This window comes from Agrilus planipennis, unplaced genomic scaffold, assembly GCF_000699045.2.
Source record: "Agrilus planipennis isolate EAB-ADULT unplaced genomic scaffold, Apla_2.0 scaffold22, whole genome shotgun sequence".
NCBI classification, from domain to species: domain Eukaryota; kingdom Metazoa; phylum Arthropoda; class Insecta; order Coleoptera; family Buprestidae; genus Agrilus; species Agrilus planipennis.
The window spans coordinates 1,375,702-1,391,295 of record NW_020438874.1 but is presented as its reverse complement, the minus strand read 5'-3'; the positions used below and the strand labels follow the sequence as shown (position 1 = coordinate 1,391,295).

Here is a 15,594-nt window from a genome sequence, read left to right as displayed (position 1 = left end):
GATTAGAAAATTTTTGTAGTATGCTTGTATCGGTTATTGAAATATTTAGTACTATTTGTGGACGAACTTCCAATAGGGGGATTTTTTGAATAGGTAAATTCGGCCAGTTATCTACATTTTTTCGCAACCATTCTGGACCAGTCTTCCACATGCTGTTGTTTAAAAACTCTGAAATTGTTTGACCTCGTGAAATAAAGTCAGCTGGATTTTCCTTAGATGGAACGTGGTTCCATTGCGAGTAATTAGTAATCGATCTGATTTCGGATACTCTGTTTGCGACGAATGTTTTTAAGACATTTGGTTGTGTATTTATCCAATTCAGCGCTATAGTTGAATCCGACCAAAAGAATGTTTCGTCAAATGTAATAGGTAAAGCTACTAAAATGATTTTGTATAACCTTGCTAGCAATAATGCTGCGCATAGTTCAAGTCGCGGTATTGTAATTTTTGAATTTAAGGGAGCAACCTTACTTTTAGAGCATACTAATTGTGTATAGCATTTATTGTTGCTATCAACTGACCGTGTGTATATGCATGCACCGTATGCAGCTTCGCTGGCATCGCAGAATCCATGCAGTTGTATGGTTTTAGCAACTAAAACATAAATATGACTTCGAAAACGAATAAGTATAGAAAATAACTCTTCTTGAATTGTTGGGCCTATGTTTAAAGTATCATTTAACGATGTACTCGTGTCTGATTTTGCGGACCCATCGAATACTACCCGAACCTTGGTTGTTGAACTGCTTTCTTTAATTACTGCATGATGAGGAAGATAATAACCCCTAGGATGATTTTCATGATCAGTAACTTCAGACATATGTTTTAAATTTTTGTATTCTCGCATGAATTGTACGTATTGATTTTTCAGTTCGGTATTTTTTTGTAATTTGCGTTCTGATGCATAAAATCGTTTTAATGTAATTGAATATGAATCACCAAGATGTTTTTTCTGTTCATTGAATGGTAATTTTACAATGTACCTTCCGTTATTATCGCGAGTTACGTTGTCTAAAAAGTGATGTTCCACTTTTGCTTCTTCGTTTGAAAGAAATTTTGTTTCAGGCATCTCCTCAATTTCCCAAAATTTTGATAATTGGTCATTTACTGAATTAATTGCAATATTACATGAAACCTTAGGACTACGTGTATTTTGATTGGAGATTTTACCTGCAATGATCCATCCAAACCTAGTTTTTTGCAAAACGGCTGATTGATTTTCGATTTTTACTTGACCTATGCATAAAATATTATAAAATAACTCAGCACCTAAAAGAGCATCAATGTCCGATGTTTTATAAAATGTGGGATCAGCCAAAGGTAAATTATTAGGTATAATTTTAAAGGGGCCACTGCCCATGTAGGAAATGCCGGACTTGGTGACAGGCCCAAACCTGGACCAGAGATCAAAAGCTAAGCATAGGCTTGTCAATTTTCTCCATTTTTTCTCTTAGTTAAATATGACTAAGCAAAGAATGTAAGCACTTAAGGGTTGAAACGTTTTTATTTGTGTAAAGAACCAAGTCTTGATTCAGCGTCGGTTTATCAGTCGTGGTTCAAGTTTGTTAAACAACCTTATGCCGAACTGACAGCCCAGGCATTTGACCAGAATTAAACAATCACGGGCCAAATATCGATCAAGCTCGGCCCTGTCGTGATTTACTTTACTTGATATAGAAAACACTCAAACAAAGTTTATTTTTTCGCAATTGCTTTTCGTAAATGACATGATTTTGTTTGCCTTTCACTTGTCGATAAAATGTAGTTCACCCAATAACAACACATCAAGTGCACTCTACTAATTCGGCTTAAGAAGAGATCTAGATTAGAAAAGGCGGTTGTTTGGCGTTTTACTTGGTCAGATATTACAAAACGAAACGCAGGCTGTTGTTTTTTTTCTGTTTGTTTCAACTCTCGCAATAGTTTTCATAGTTTTCGTAGGCGGGGCAGTCGGTGCTAGTAATTGCATGATACACACAAAGGTCACAGCTAGCCGCGATTGCTATATGGCAGTGTCTATTGTACTATAACGTGCAACATAAAGATCTAGTAATCTAAGAAAATGTTAGTAAATCGAGGGCCTGATTGCATTCTTTTCTGACCAAGGCCAACTTGTAATAACGAAAAGGCTTTCTGACACTTCTATAGACGATAAAAGCTTTTGTTTTATTCAACTGCTAACTAATGTTTACCGACTTAAAATCAGAATTTAATTTAAAATTTGGGTCGATTATTATCTTTATTAAGAAGATATGATCGCCATTTTAAAAGAGTTATTGTCCGTGAAATTTTATTCTTGTTACAAGATGTCTAAGGACTAAACATACATAAAATACCTTTGGAATATTTTACAAATCAAGTACCTACATGCATACATGGGAAGGCCAAAGCCTAAGGAATTTACTTTTTAATACATCCTTATAAAGTTTACAACACCTGAGCTGATATTCCATTAAACGACACGTAGAAATGTCTTTTTCTTTTAAATATACGCACTCATTTTAAAGCATAACCAGGGTCTAAGAATTGCAAAAAAAATTATTAGAAACCTAATTCACATATTTGACATAACAGAAATACTGATTTCGAAGTTCTTGTTGATGATTATTTATCATCAATAAAAAAGTATTAAGCATACATACAAAAACTAATAGTGGCGCAACAACATCCCCTAAAAAATAATTAATTTTGGAGAATTTCGCATATTACGAATAACCCGTAGAGCTCCTGACAAATTATGTCATAGGCATAATCTAATATGAAATGACCCTTAAAGCTATGATACAGAAAATTATTGTGGGACAAGAAAAACTTCCACTGAAAAATTGTAATTTAACATTGAGGGGTCTAGCACCCGATTAATAACCTTTGGCAAAGTATCTCATAAGCATAATCTAATATGAAATGACTCTTAAAGCTATGATACCAAAAATTATTGTGGAACAAGAAAAACTTCCACTGAAATTTGTAATTTAATATTGAGGGGTTTAGCAGCCTATAAATAACCGTTAGACCCTCTGACAAATTTTTTCGTAGGCATAATCCGATATGAAATTACTCTTAAAGCTTTGATACAAAAAAATTATTGTGGAACAAGGAAAACTTCGACTGAAAAATTGTAATTTTATATTCAGCGATTTAGCACCCTGTGAGTAACAGAAGTCACCCCGCCACCCTTTCTACCCTTTTATAATTCGTTGTTAGCTTTCAATCTTTTGTTGAGAATTGTAATTTTTTATACTTTTCTTCTGTGGTGTAGTTAATGTTAATTGGCCTCGTGATGTACTTCGGACTTTGGTTCAGTTTATTGTGGATGCGTGGCTATTTTCAAACCCATATTTCCACTTGGGTGTGAATTGCCACTCAAACCGAATACACTGCCCCTAAATTGCGTTTGTGGTAATATATTATTTTTTGTATTTATTATAAAATACCTAAAAATGAAAATTTTGGGGATCTAATCGTAATATCCATTGTCTATTTGTTACTCAAAAACGTTTATTTTATTTTTATGTTTATAGATATATAGTAGGTTATAAAAGCTTCCATAAACCTTAGCTACAGAAATAATCTAACAAAGATTTTAATTTTATAAATTTTTAAAAATACTTATAATACAGCTGACGTATGATATGTAACAATTAATAAGGTCTCTCAGAGAAAGCGTAAACAATAATAATGTTTCCATCACTTTGCCATTTACAAATTTAATTAACATGTGGAAAGCGTTAGGAGATGTCTTTCCTTCTGATTCATTTGAATAATGAGACTGTTTCTAAAATCATGTGAATGGTAAATGAACATTACTCTGAAAGTAGCACTAAATATTCTTCAACGTACCCATAAGCGTTATGCAAATTTTCGCTTGTATGGTAAATAGGTACTTTTTTGTGTGCAGTTGCATAGAAGGATTTCGTGCCAGATAAATTACATCAATTTGTCAACCACTACTGCTCCCTGACAGCAGCGCTAGTAATTTAAAAAACATTCCTGTCGCATTTAGTCTTTAAATGAGCAATTCGTTGGAAATGTAGCATGCATTATTCCTTTCAAAAAATCTAAGTGAACGAACACAATAGGCACATGACCAAAGCTTTAGTCAAGTAACGGTGTACTGATGGACTCGTGACGAGGCTAATGTGGGTACAACACGAGTAGTACGTGAAATAAATTGTGCATTGAGAGAGTAAATAGGCGATCAAAATAGGGGATATTTTACATTAAATACTGCAGGTTAAATTACTATATTAATGAAATTGTTGTATGTATAAAATTGACTTTGACCATCGTGAATTACATGTATTTTTGGCATCGACGTGTGGTAAAATGTAAGGTTTTATTTAAACAAGGAATTTGTGTTTTTTTTTTTAATTTTGAATTTTGCACACAAGAAAAATTAGAAATGCAAAGGAAAACTATTTCTAAAACTTTTTTTAACGCAATGTACGTCTCTACACAATAGAAATATATATAAACAAATAAACAGAACAAAGAAAATGGCTAAATAAACCTAAACTATGTAACAGTGTTCTTGTATTGTATTAGAAAATACCACAAATGGCGCGGTAAACGCCATCTGTAGTACGATGCTACATTTTAGGATTACGTATGCTCCAACAAGGTCCACTTGTGTGGATATCTACTTGCTGAAACGAATCCCGGCGTAGCTAAACCTCAACGTGATAGGCACGTTACCATAATCGAATAAAATAATTCGAAATGGTCTGTATTCTGTCGAAACTGCCAGACGCGGATCGCGATTTCGATCTATTTGGATCTCATCAGCGCGTCGCAGACAGCTCCAAAAGAACACACTTTTACCTGCTGTCTTAACTGCGCGTTTTAGAAAATACCACAAATGGCGCGGTAAACGCCACCTGTAGTACGATGTTGGTCTGTGTTCTGTGGGAGCTGTCTGCGACGCACTGATGAGATCCAAATAGATGGAAATCGCGATCCGCGTCTGGCAGTTTCGACAGAATACAGACCACTTCGAATTATTTTATTTGTATTGTATTGTTTAAATGAATGAAATTGGCGTTATTAAGGATACTTTTTATAAACTCATTCCCTTTAAAGAGCATAAAAAGATGATAATCATTTATAACCATCCATTCACATTATTTATTAATACCTAACATTGATTCTCGATCTTATTGCGGTAGGCCATGCTGGGTTGAGCATCATGTACCCATGTATATTGCCTTAAATGGGAGTGGCTAATGAACAAGACCATTTTTTACCATAGAGAAAGAATATAAGTCTATTAAATTTGTACCACTTTCCATACTGATTGTAAATGTTTCGTTCTGAAATATAGATACACGCAATGGTCTACCGGAAAATGGTTTGCTTTGATCATTAATTATTACCTTTTGTTGCTGCAATATTCTAACTGACTCAATACAGTTCACTGTGGTACCTAACTGTAATTAAGCACCCACGTGGATAAGTATTACCGCAACTTCGCGGGGGAGCCTTACTAAATATATTCCCTCCTGCAGACTTAATCTTGTTCTAGTTGTTTTTACAAATACGTGTTTTCGAATGTTTATCGAGACTGATATACCTACAGAATAATAAGAACAAGAATAAGAGCAAATTCTTTTCTAAACATTTGCAACAAAAAATCTCTTGTTTTCAAATAAGGAAAATTAACTGTAATTTAAATTATAAAACGTTTATATGGAATATATGAATAAAATTATTTTATATGATATCCTACTCGATCTTAGTACTTATCAGGTAGACACGTTTTAGAATTATTCTCCTATAGGTAGCTAAAGTCATACTTAAATGTCAGTAAATCAATCTTTGTATATCGAGTTAATTTATAATGGCGGAATCCGCTATAAATAATTAACTCAATTTCTATCTACATTTAACATTTTGTAGCAGCCTTATTGTCCAAAACCACTACCAGTACATGTGGATTTGATAGAAATAAGGGACTGGTTATTGCAGATAACTAAATGTGTTAAACAAATCAATAAAACAGCATCCATTCAATCCAATAATTTACTGCGTACTTCGCCTTCCGAAACTGACTCCAGCTGAGATACGAGTGGCTGCTTATTTTAATATTAATAACAAGAATGCACTTTATAGAAAACAGTGCAACTCCCACTGTATAGAGACGTGAATGTGCTCTACAGAATCGGTTAAAATGTCACCAATTGACATTTGTTATCATTCTCTTGTTGGCCAACCTGAAAAAAAGTTTTTTAACTTTCACCCACATCATGGGCAACTCACTCGCCAACGCTGCGACAAACGTAGTGGTTACCTTTTCTTTAGTTTTTTTTTTTCTTTCGATGTGTGTATGTAACACGATCTGAACTATTGTTGTCTTTTGCAGTTCATAGTGTTCGCCCACATCAGAGTGGTACAAGATAACGTCGCTTTTATCTAAGAAAAAAAAGGAACTTTCCGCCTACTACGTTTACGTCTTGCTATTATCGATACCACATCAGGTTCTCCCATTAAATTAACTATACCTTGAAAGTTACATACACACATTGGACGGATCGCCTTTGTTGTTATATAACGGTGCGATATTATATAATACATTGATAGGTTTATATGGATACCTATAGCTATCTATAAAGTATACAGTGTAAATATGTGTATGTATGTATGTGAGCACGTGCTATTATGTCGACTGCAATAAATAATTAATGTTCCGGTTGAATTAATGCAACTTTCTAATTTTCGTAGGTATTAGAAGCTATTAGGCGTTAGCCCATTCTCGAAATGTATAGTAATTGATAACGATTTCGTAAATTTTGATTAGATATTAGGTACTTGAGTAATCGTTACAAGCTTCTGAATATAAAGACAGGAGATGGAAATATGAAGTGAAGTCCCTGATTTTTGGTATCTAGGAAGTCAGATAATTCAAATATAAAACAAAGGATAGCGCAGGATTGAGTTATCTTTAACAGAAGTCAGTTCTATGCTCGTTAATTAAGAAATTTGAACAAGATTGTTAAACGTGTATGTTTGGAATATGGCTCTGTATGAACGCGAAATGGGAAAACAGTAAGCGAGGCGGAAATGAAAAGGAAATGTGGTGTTACAGGCGAATGATGAAGATGCAGCGGATAGAAATGGTTAGAAACAAAGAGGTACAAAAAAGAGTAGGAAAACAGAGTGCGCCATAGATATCAATAACAAATAGGAGAGATAGGTTGGAAAAACACCTTCTCAGGCATGAAGAGATGCTTAAAGATATATTAGAAGCAGAGACAAAAGTTAAAAGGAGTAGGGGTAGACCTTTTAGGGAAAGGCGAGGATTAGAGTAGTGCATTTTTCAAAGGGGTTTCTCATTCGCTCATCTGTGCGTGGGGTCGCAATCAATAAGACAATTTACAATGTTTTTTGTATAAACATATTTTTTTCGCTATGAGAATTTCCGGGGAAATATAGAGAAATTTCGGTAAAACGGCTAAGAAATAAAAAGAAATTGGTAACGTTAATTTTTGATGGTTAGTTCCTTGCTCCTTAAGAAAAATGCCCCTTAACATCTAATTTCCATTATGTTAGCTGTAAGATTGAAGATATTCACTGAAATATGTTTATTACGGTCCACTTCTATAAGGTCATAATAAAAGTCAGTGATTGTTTTTATTGTTATTTAACGATGAACAAAAGGTAGTATGTATGTTGAACATATAGAGACCTTGACAAATTATTTCTGCATAGATTCCATAAGTACCTATACGCTAATTAAGTTTTGTACGAATTTTATTTATCGACATCATGGGTCTCGTTCCATAAATATGTATACATGTAATGTCACCAGGTATTTTGTGTGATTTCGATAATAAATTCTGCTATTATTCGATCAATAGTTTAGATACTACTTTGCATAATGGCAATGATTATGTAGATATAATAATTAATAAAATATGTTTTTTAAAATTAGATAAAATGATACCGAAAATAATGACAATGTGACAATAAGAAAATAATGTATCAAAATCGAGATAAAATTGATTTATTTAATTCATTGTTTAGCGTTCAACAATTTAATTATCCACAAAATCAGGAAAATATAGTGAAAGTTGTATGCAGGCGCAGCATTGACTTACTTGGCCGATGCGTTTTACGAACTACTATGAAGATGATTACGTAATTGCCATAAAAATTGATATTTAGTTATAAACCATCAGTAATTCTTGACCCGCATTCAAATAGATTTACTCATTGGAATTCGGAGAACACGCTTTAACTTTGTGGGAATTGCCCAACCACGTCTGCTTACCTTCACTATTTATGGAAACTATGATATTCACATTTTGTTTAATTTACACTAATTGTGTACAATATTAATGGTGTAGTTACACCCACCCACTTCTTTAATTTTCCAATACATAATCTTTGACAAAGCAAAATAGCATTTTATTCATAGAGACATCACATTCAAATGAAATCCTTTCTATTTTCTTTTCTAGTATTTTCTCTAGTGACGTCATACTTTTTTATGATAATTTTTGGCGAGAGTCGTTTCAAAAGTAAAGAAAGTTAATTTACTGTAAATGTATGTATGGTTTTGAAAGTAATTCGCTTAAATGTAAGAAGGTTATACAACTGATCCATATTTTGACCTAGAATCCTCATTAAGGACGTAAAAGAGTCTAATAGACCACGCACAAAGGAATGCAGAAACCGTTAGGGCAACGGCAATCGAATTGGTAACTACAGTATGTTAATTTTTGTTGTGTTTTTATCTATTTTATGAGCACTTGGTTTACAACGTTTCAATCTAGTTAAATACCGATAAAAGTGTTTTGTAATAAATCGAATTACGACTTTAATAAATCTTTACAGGTATTTCATATAAAAGGTGTATATTAAAATACATTGATGGCTACTACATGCATGAAACGATACAGTCTCATACCTGCTATTGTATTTAAAAAAAGGAAAGGCGATTGTTTTTTGACAAATGCGTAATCGTTTGTTTTTTAGTAAAAGTCAATTTACACTTTTTGTTACCTTTCATTTTAATTCTTTCACTGTAGCCCCCCCCTTGTAAAGTACATGCTACTGATATAAAGCGTATCAAATGATTCATAAACATTTAAAAATTTTACCGTTTCTACAATTCCTAATAAAGGATTTACAATCATCAAACTTTATATAGTTGTATCTGATTCATGGGAAAAAAATTAATTTGATGTCTGAGTAAACACTAATAAAAAGGTTTTTAATCAAACCCGAATTCCATTTAATAAGGTTTGAGTTCCGGTTTTGAGTTGATTAATAGGGATTTAACGAGTTGTGGCATTACTCAATATAATTTAGAAATAACGAAAATAATTGAAATAGTTTTAGAAATGCAATCAAAATAGTATATTTTAATTTATGGTGTCTACTTATTTACGGAAAAATAAAGTTTAAAACGTAACAAACACCTTTTAGTTTACAGTCGATTAGTATAAATGGGAAGGTGTACATGGTGAATTTTTCAGATGTTTAAATTTGTAAAACTTAATCGGTTAAACTCAAAAGGTCGACTGTATACTCTTTAGGGTATTTAGAGTATTACCTTAGCAAAATAATTCTGCAAATTCTTAATCACACCTTAGCAAATGCTAACTGGTTTATAATAAGGTAAATTTCTCAATAATTTAGCTTAACAACACAATTTACTGTTCGTTGCATCGCAGGAGAAGAGCAGAAGTCATCTGTTTTTTCAGTGTCTGACATTTGTTTGATGTTATTAGTGAAGAATCTTCACATATTCGTATTATTAACCCACTTTCAAAGCCACGCTAACGACACCGTCTCAGACAGATACAACAACCTATTAGACACATGTGCAACACAATATTATATGAATGAAAGATTTTTTTTATTATTTATTCATTAGAAAATTACTTGAGAAAGTAAGTTCACAGAATTGTCGAAGGATCGACATGATCCTAATACTTATTTATTATTGTTATTTTCATTTCGAAAGTATTTTGCTACTGCAATCAGTAAATAAATGTGCATAATTTATATTCGAACGGAAAACCTTAAAGAATGCATTAATAAGATAATTTGAGTGCACTAAACCGCGAATCTTATCAACTCCAAATCAGGAAAGAAAGCTCCTCAATTAGCCTTCCAATAGCGGCTTATTAAAGGTAATTTAACACATCATAAACTCCTTTTAAACAAAGGGAAAAGTTTTAAACGCCAATTATTGTTAATCGCTGAAAACGGATAATATCAAAATATAAATTAAAATCACCTTTTAGGCAAAAATATATTTTTTGAGAACCTTACAACAAGCTCTTTCATTTGGTATGTCACCAGGTACAGTTTGCAAAACTTTTTTTTAATTTCCTATTGACCTCCCAAAAAGACCCCCGTGTTCAAAATTAATTTATTTACGTTATGCATCCATTGGACACTGAACGAATGAATGTTTAATTGAAAAAATTCAGTAAAAACCAATTAATAAATTTGTTTGTTTATCTTTTTCATTTTTAGAAATTTGGACCAGATTGAAAATACGATTTTTGGATATGGAATTATTTAAGCAGTTTAAATCTATATATTTTTTAAAAATAATCCATCATCTTGAAAGTAAAATTACCATGGGTATACATAGGTACTAATTACGAGTGGGTTAAGAAAAATGTTTATATTTAACATTTAAAATTACGTGAAATTTGACAAACTGTTATTATCGCATTCCAAATATAACCACTTATGTGATTCGATAATAATTGTGACTGACTAATTCTAACAAAACGGTGTACACATGAATTTTTAAATGTCAAAGGCTTCTCTTCGGAATAACAATTCGCTTGTACGAACGTTTAAACATCCGAACGATGAACTTCATTTAGTAGACAAACATAACGCCGACTATAGGTATGAGTGCTTATAGGTCTCGAGCATTTTAAAGTGTTTCCGCAAAAGTCCATATGGGAAAATGGTTACATCACTGGAATGCTAATTTTTAGACGTTTGTGAGAACTTTTCGTAGTTATTTTCAATAATGATTCGATTAAACGTTAGAAAAATTCGCGTAGTTTTAAGGACTAAAGTAAAGTTTAAGACTAGCATGATTTATATTTCAAATTGGTTTCATTTTATCAAAACATAAGTGCTAGATTAAGTCGATAAAAATAGCGATTTCAAAACTTTAATCCACTATATTAAAATAAATGTCATAATTTTATTTCTGCCTCCTATTTTTTCTAGAATTTGTTGCTAGCGAGCATGTATGCGAAAAATTTCCCTAATATTGCTTTTTACAATCCTATATAATTAACATTGACATATAGGCAAACAAATTCATCCTAAAAGTACCTTTTAACTTTACAAAGAAGCCTTTTGTAGGGACGTTTCCTTACTCTGTCTTTAAATTACCTATTCGTTTGTCCGTTATCTTAAAACTCCCTTACTACGAGAGTATCTTTTATCTTCTTAAAATAATCCCTACTGTTTATGAAACTCCACGAACAATGACAATAACTTTACTTTATAATTGCAAAAGAAATAAATTCGTTTTATTGCACAGTTCTTAATTGCGCCGACATGAAGAGAACAAAAACCTCATTAATGTTTCTAATTTTTTCTTTATTTGGTCTCGCGACCTTCAATTATTCCGCTGAAGTTGTACGAAGAATGAATCTACGTACGCCCTTACAAACATGTTAATGTTCACCCACTCCGCTCGACTGTATATAAAACGCCCTTGCATTTAAAGCTCGTTGTTTTAGCTATTTATAGGTAGTGTAAAAATAGACCTCGGCAATTTTCTGTAAATTCTGACCTCCACATTGGTAACCGGAAAAGACAACAAATACCAGCGTTGCCCTGTGACTCGATATTAAAATAATTTTAAGAATTTGAATGGTAAACCTTGCAGTTACACGAATATTTCTGGAATAGTCGTTTCAATTTCTTTAATTTGAATTTAAATCCATCAACATATGGCGGCTAACGTCCGCCATGTTACTGCCATTTAATGCCATCTGTCATTATAATAACCTTTCTTCATTTGTTTACTTATTCATTGAAAGATGAAGTTCATCATTATCATCGTAAGGTCTTGAGTCATCCAGTTCCTCATATCTTGAGCTAATCTTTGCTTTTCTCGAAAGCTACAGCATCCTAAATCCTGCCTCAAACAAACTAAAGTAGTAGTCATCATCGGTTATTATTGTTCTTGTACCTACAAATAATAATGACAAGACGTTGTACATTTGTAAAATATTTCTCATGATGTCGTCAATGATTCATGAAGTATCTGATGATTGAACGTTTAGATATCCAAAGAGATTACAGACCAAATTGTTCGCAAAAAGACCTGTCATGGTATGATTGACTATCTTCAGTTGTTTTGACAGCATTCTTTTTATTGTAGTTCCAATAAATATCATTTCGTTCATCATTTAACCCATCAAACCATTCAGATATCTAAAAGTGCACGTTAGGTTTCTTTATTTTACGTTCATGTTTCATATTTCGGTGGATAATTTCCTTTTTTTCTAAAACTAATGGCGGATGTAATGAACCATTAGTTAAATAGCAGTAAAGCGGATCGGGTTGAACTGGACAGTTTGGCATATAATAAAAACGAGAGTTTAAATGAGCGTTTTAGACGATTATAGTTCGCGGCGGGACTTCTTGTACTTTTAATGGTGTAACGGTAAATTTTCATTTGGGATAAAACAACGCAGATGTGAATAAACACTGGTCATATAGCAACTCCCAGAAATAAAGTTATATTATTTACGTAATCTTTGCTTAATCTATAAGCTTTGGCAGTGTTGTGGAACACTCAAAATAGCTCAAACCTTAACGCCAAAACATGGCACTTAATTTTATTGGCAATATCTTTAAGTGTTCAAGTCTATTTTATTATGACTCCGCCTATATTGGCCAGCCGCTTAATATGAAGTAATTGCAGTGTTGTTTGGTTTTCATATTAAATTCTCTATAGGAAAATTTGGATATAATGACTCCGTTTAAAATGACATATCGTTTGTTATGACTGATTCTCAAGAAATCATATCCGGCTATAGTGACCCAAATGATTAATAATAACATTTTCGCTCATTTTTCTGANGCACCTAAAAGAGCATCAATGTCCGATGTTTTATAAAATGTGGGATCAGCCAAAGGTAAATTATTAGGTATAATTTTAAAGGGGCCACTGCCCATGTAGGAAATGCCGGACTTGGTGACAGGCCCAAACCTGGACCAGAGATCAAAAGCTAAGCATAGGCTTGTCAATTTTCTCCATTTTTTCTCTTAGTTAAATATGACTAAGCAAAGAATGTAAGCACTTAAGGGTTGAAACGTTTTTATTTGTGTAAAGAACCAAGTCTTGATTCAGCGTCGGTTTATCAGTCGTGGTTCAAGTTTGTTAAACAACCTTATGCCGAACTGACAGCCCAGGCATTTGACCAGAATTAAACAATCACGGGCCAAATATCGATCAAGCTCGGCCCTGTCGTGATTTACTTTACTTGATATAGAAAACACTCAAACAAAGTTTATTTTTTCGCAATTGCTTTTCGTAAATGACATGATTTTGTTTGCCTTTCACTTGTCGATAAAATGTAGTTCACCCAATAACAACACATCAAGTGCACTCTACTAATTCGGCTTAAGAAGAGATCTAGATTAGAAAAGGCGGTTGTTTGGCGTTTTACTTGGTCAGATATTACAAAACGAAACGCAGGCTGTTGTTTTTTTTCTGTTTGTTTCAACTCTCGCAATAGTTTTCATAGTTTTCGTAGGCGGGGCAGTCGGTGCTAGTAATTGCATGATACACACAAAGGTCACAGCTAGCCGCGATTGCTATATGGCAGTGTCTATTGTACTATAACGTGCAACATAAAGATCTAGTAATCTAAGAAAATGTTAGTAAATCGAGGGCCTGATTGCATTCTTTTCTGACCAAGGCCAACTTGTAATAACGAAAAGGCTTTCTGACACTTCTATAGACGATAAAAGCTTTTGTTTTATTCAACTGCTAACTAATGTTTACCGACTTAAAATCAGAATTTAATTTAAAATTTGGGTCGATTATTATCTTTATTAAGAAGATATGATCGCCATTTTAAAAGAGTTATTGTCCGTGAAATTTTATTCTTGTTACAAGATGTCTAAGGACTAAACATACATAAAATACCTTTGGAATATTTTACAAATCAAGTACCTACATGCATACATGGGAAGGCCAAAGCCTAAGGAATTTACTTTTTAATACATCCTTATAAAGTTTACAACACCTGAGCTGATATTCCATTAAACGACACGTAGAAATGTCTTTTTCTTTTAAATATACGCACTCATTTTAAAGCATAACCAGGGTCTAAGAATTGCAAAAAAAATTATTAGAAACCTAATTCACATATTTGACATAACAGAAATACTGATTTCGAAGTTCTTGTTGATGATTATTTATCATCAATAAAAAAGTATTAAGCATACATACAAAAACTAATAGTGGCGCAACAACATCCCCTAAAAAATAATTAATTTTGGAGAATTTCGCATATTACGAATAACCCGTAGAGCTCCTGACAAATTATGTCATAGGCATAATCTAATATGAAATGACCCTTAAAGCTATGATACAGAAAATTATTGTGGGACAAGAAAAACTTCCACTGAAAAATTGTAATTTAACATTGAGGGGTCTAGCACCCGATTAATAACCTTTGGCAAAGTATCTCATAAGCATAATCTAATATGAAATGACTCTTAAAGCTATGATACCAAAAATTATTGTGGAACAAGAAAAACTTCCACTGAAATTTGTAATTTAATATTGAGGGGTTTAGCAGCCTATAAATAACCGTTAGACCCTCTGACAAATTTTTTCGTAGGCATAATCCGATATGAAATTACTCTTAAAGCTTTGATACAAAAAAATTATTGTGGAACAAGGAAAACTTCGACTGAAAAATTGTAATTTTATATTCAGCGATTTAGCACCCTGTGAGTAACAGAAGTCACCCCGCCACCCTTTCTACCCTTTTATAATTCGTTGTTAGCTTTCAATCTTTTGTTGAGAATTGTAATTTTTTATACTTTTCTTCTGTGGTGTAGTTAATGTTAATTGGCCTCGTGATGTACTTCGGACTTTGGTTCAGTTTATTGTGGATGCGTGGCTATTTTCAAACCCATATTTCCACTTGGGTGTGAATTGCCACTCAAACCGAATACACTGCCCCTAAATTGCGTTTGTGGTAATATATTATTTTTTGTATTTATTATAAAATACCTAAAAATGAAAATTTTGGGGATCTAATCGTAATATCCATTGTCTATTTGTTACTCAAAAACGTTTATTTTATTTTTATGTTTATAGATATATAGTAGGTTATAAAAGCTTCCATAAACCTTAGCTACAGAAATAATCTAACAAAGATTTTCTTAGAATTACATAACATTCAAAAAAATTATAACACAAAACCCTAATTGAAACATAATAAAGAGAAAAATAGTTTATAATTTATATGTACTTATCTATATATCGATTTTCTTAAAAAGTTTATTTAATCTTATGAATGTCTTTCATAATCACTTGACACAAGTCGCAAAGTGATATCCAGAAATATCACGATTGGA

At 32.7% G+C, this 15,594-nt stretch overlaps 1 protein-coding gene across 1 annotated transcript in view; it reads right to left on the bottom strand.

The window, feature by feature from the left end:
- Positions 1 to 13,150, bottom strand: part of LOC112906178 — a 21,560-nt gene extending 8,410 nt beyond the window's left edge. The window contains exons 1-2 of the mRNA XM_025979948.1: positions 13,083 to 13,150; positions 25 to 1,269 (exon numbers count right to left, since the gene is read on the bottom strand). Of these exons, the coding sequence (XP_025835733.1) occupies positions 25 to 1,069 (1,045 nt within the window). The 5' untranslated portion in view covers positions 1,070 to 1,269; positions 13,083 to 13,150. The remainder of the gene's footprint in view (positions 1 to 24; positions 1,270 to 13,082) is intronic.
- Between the last annotated feature and the right edge of the window lie 2,444 nt (positions 13,151 to 15,594).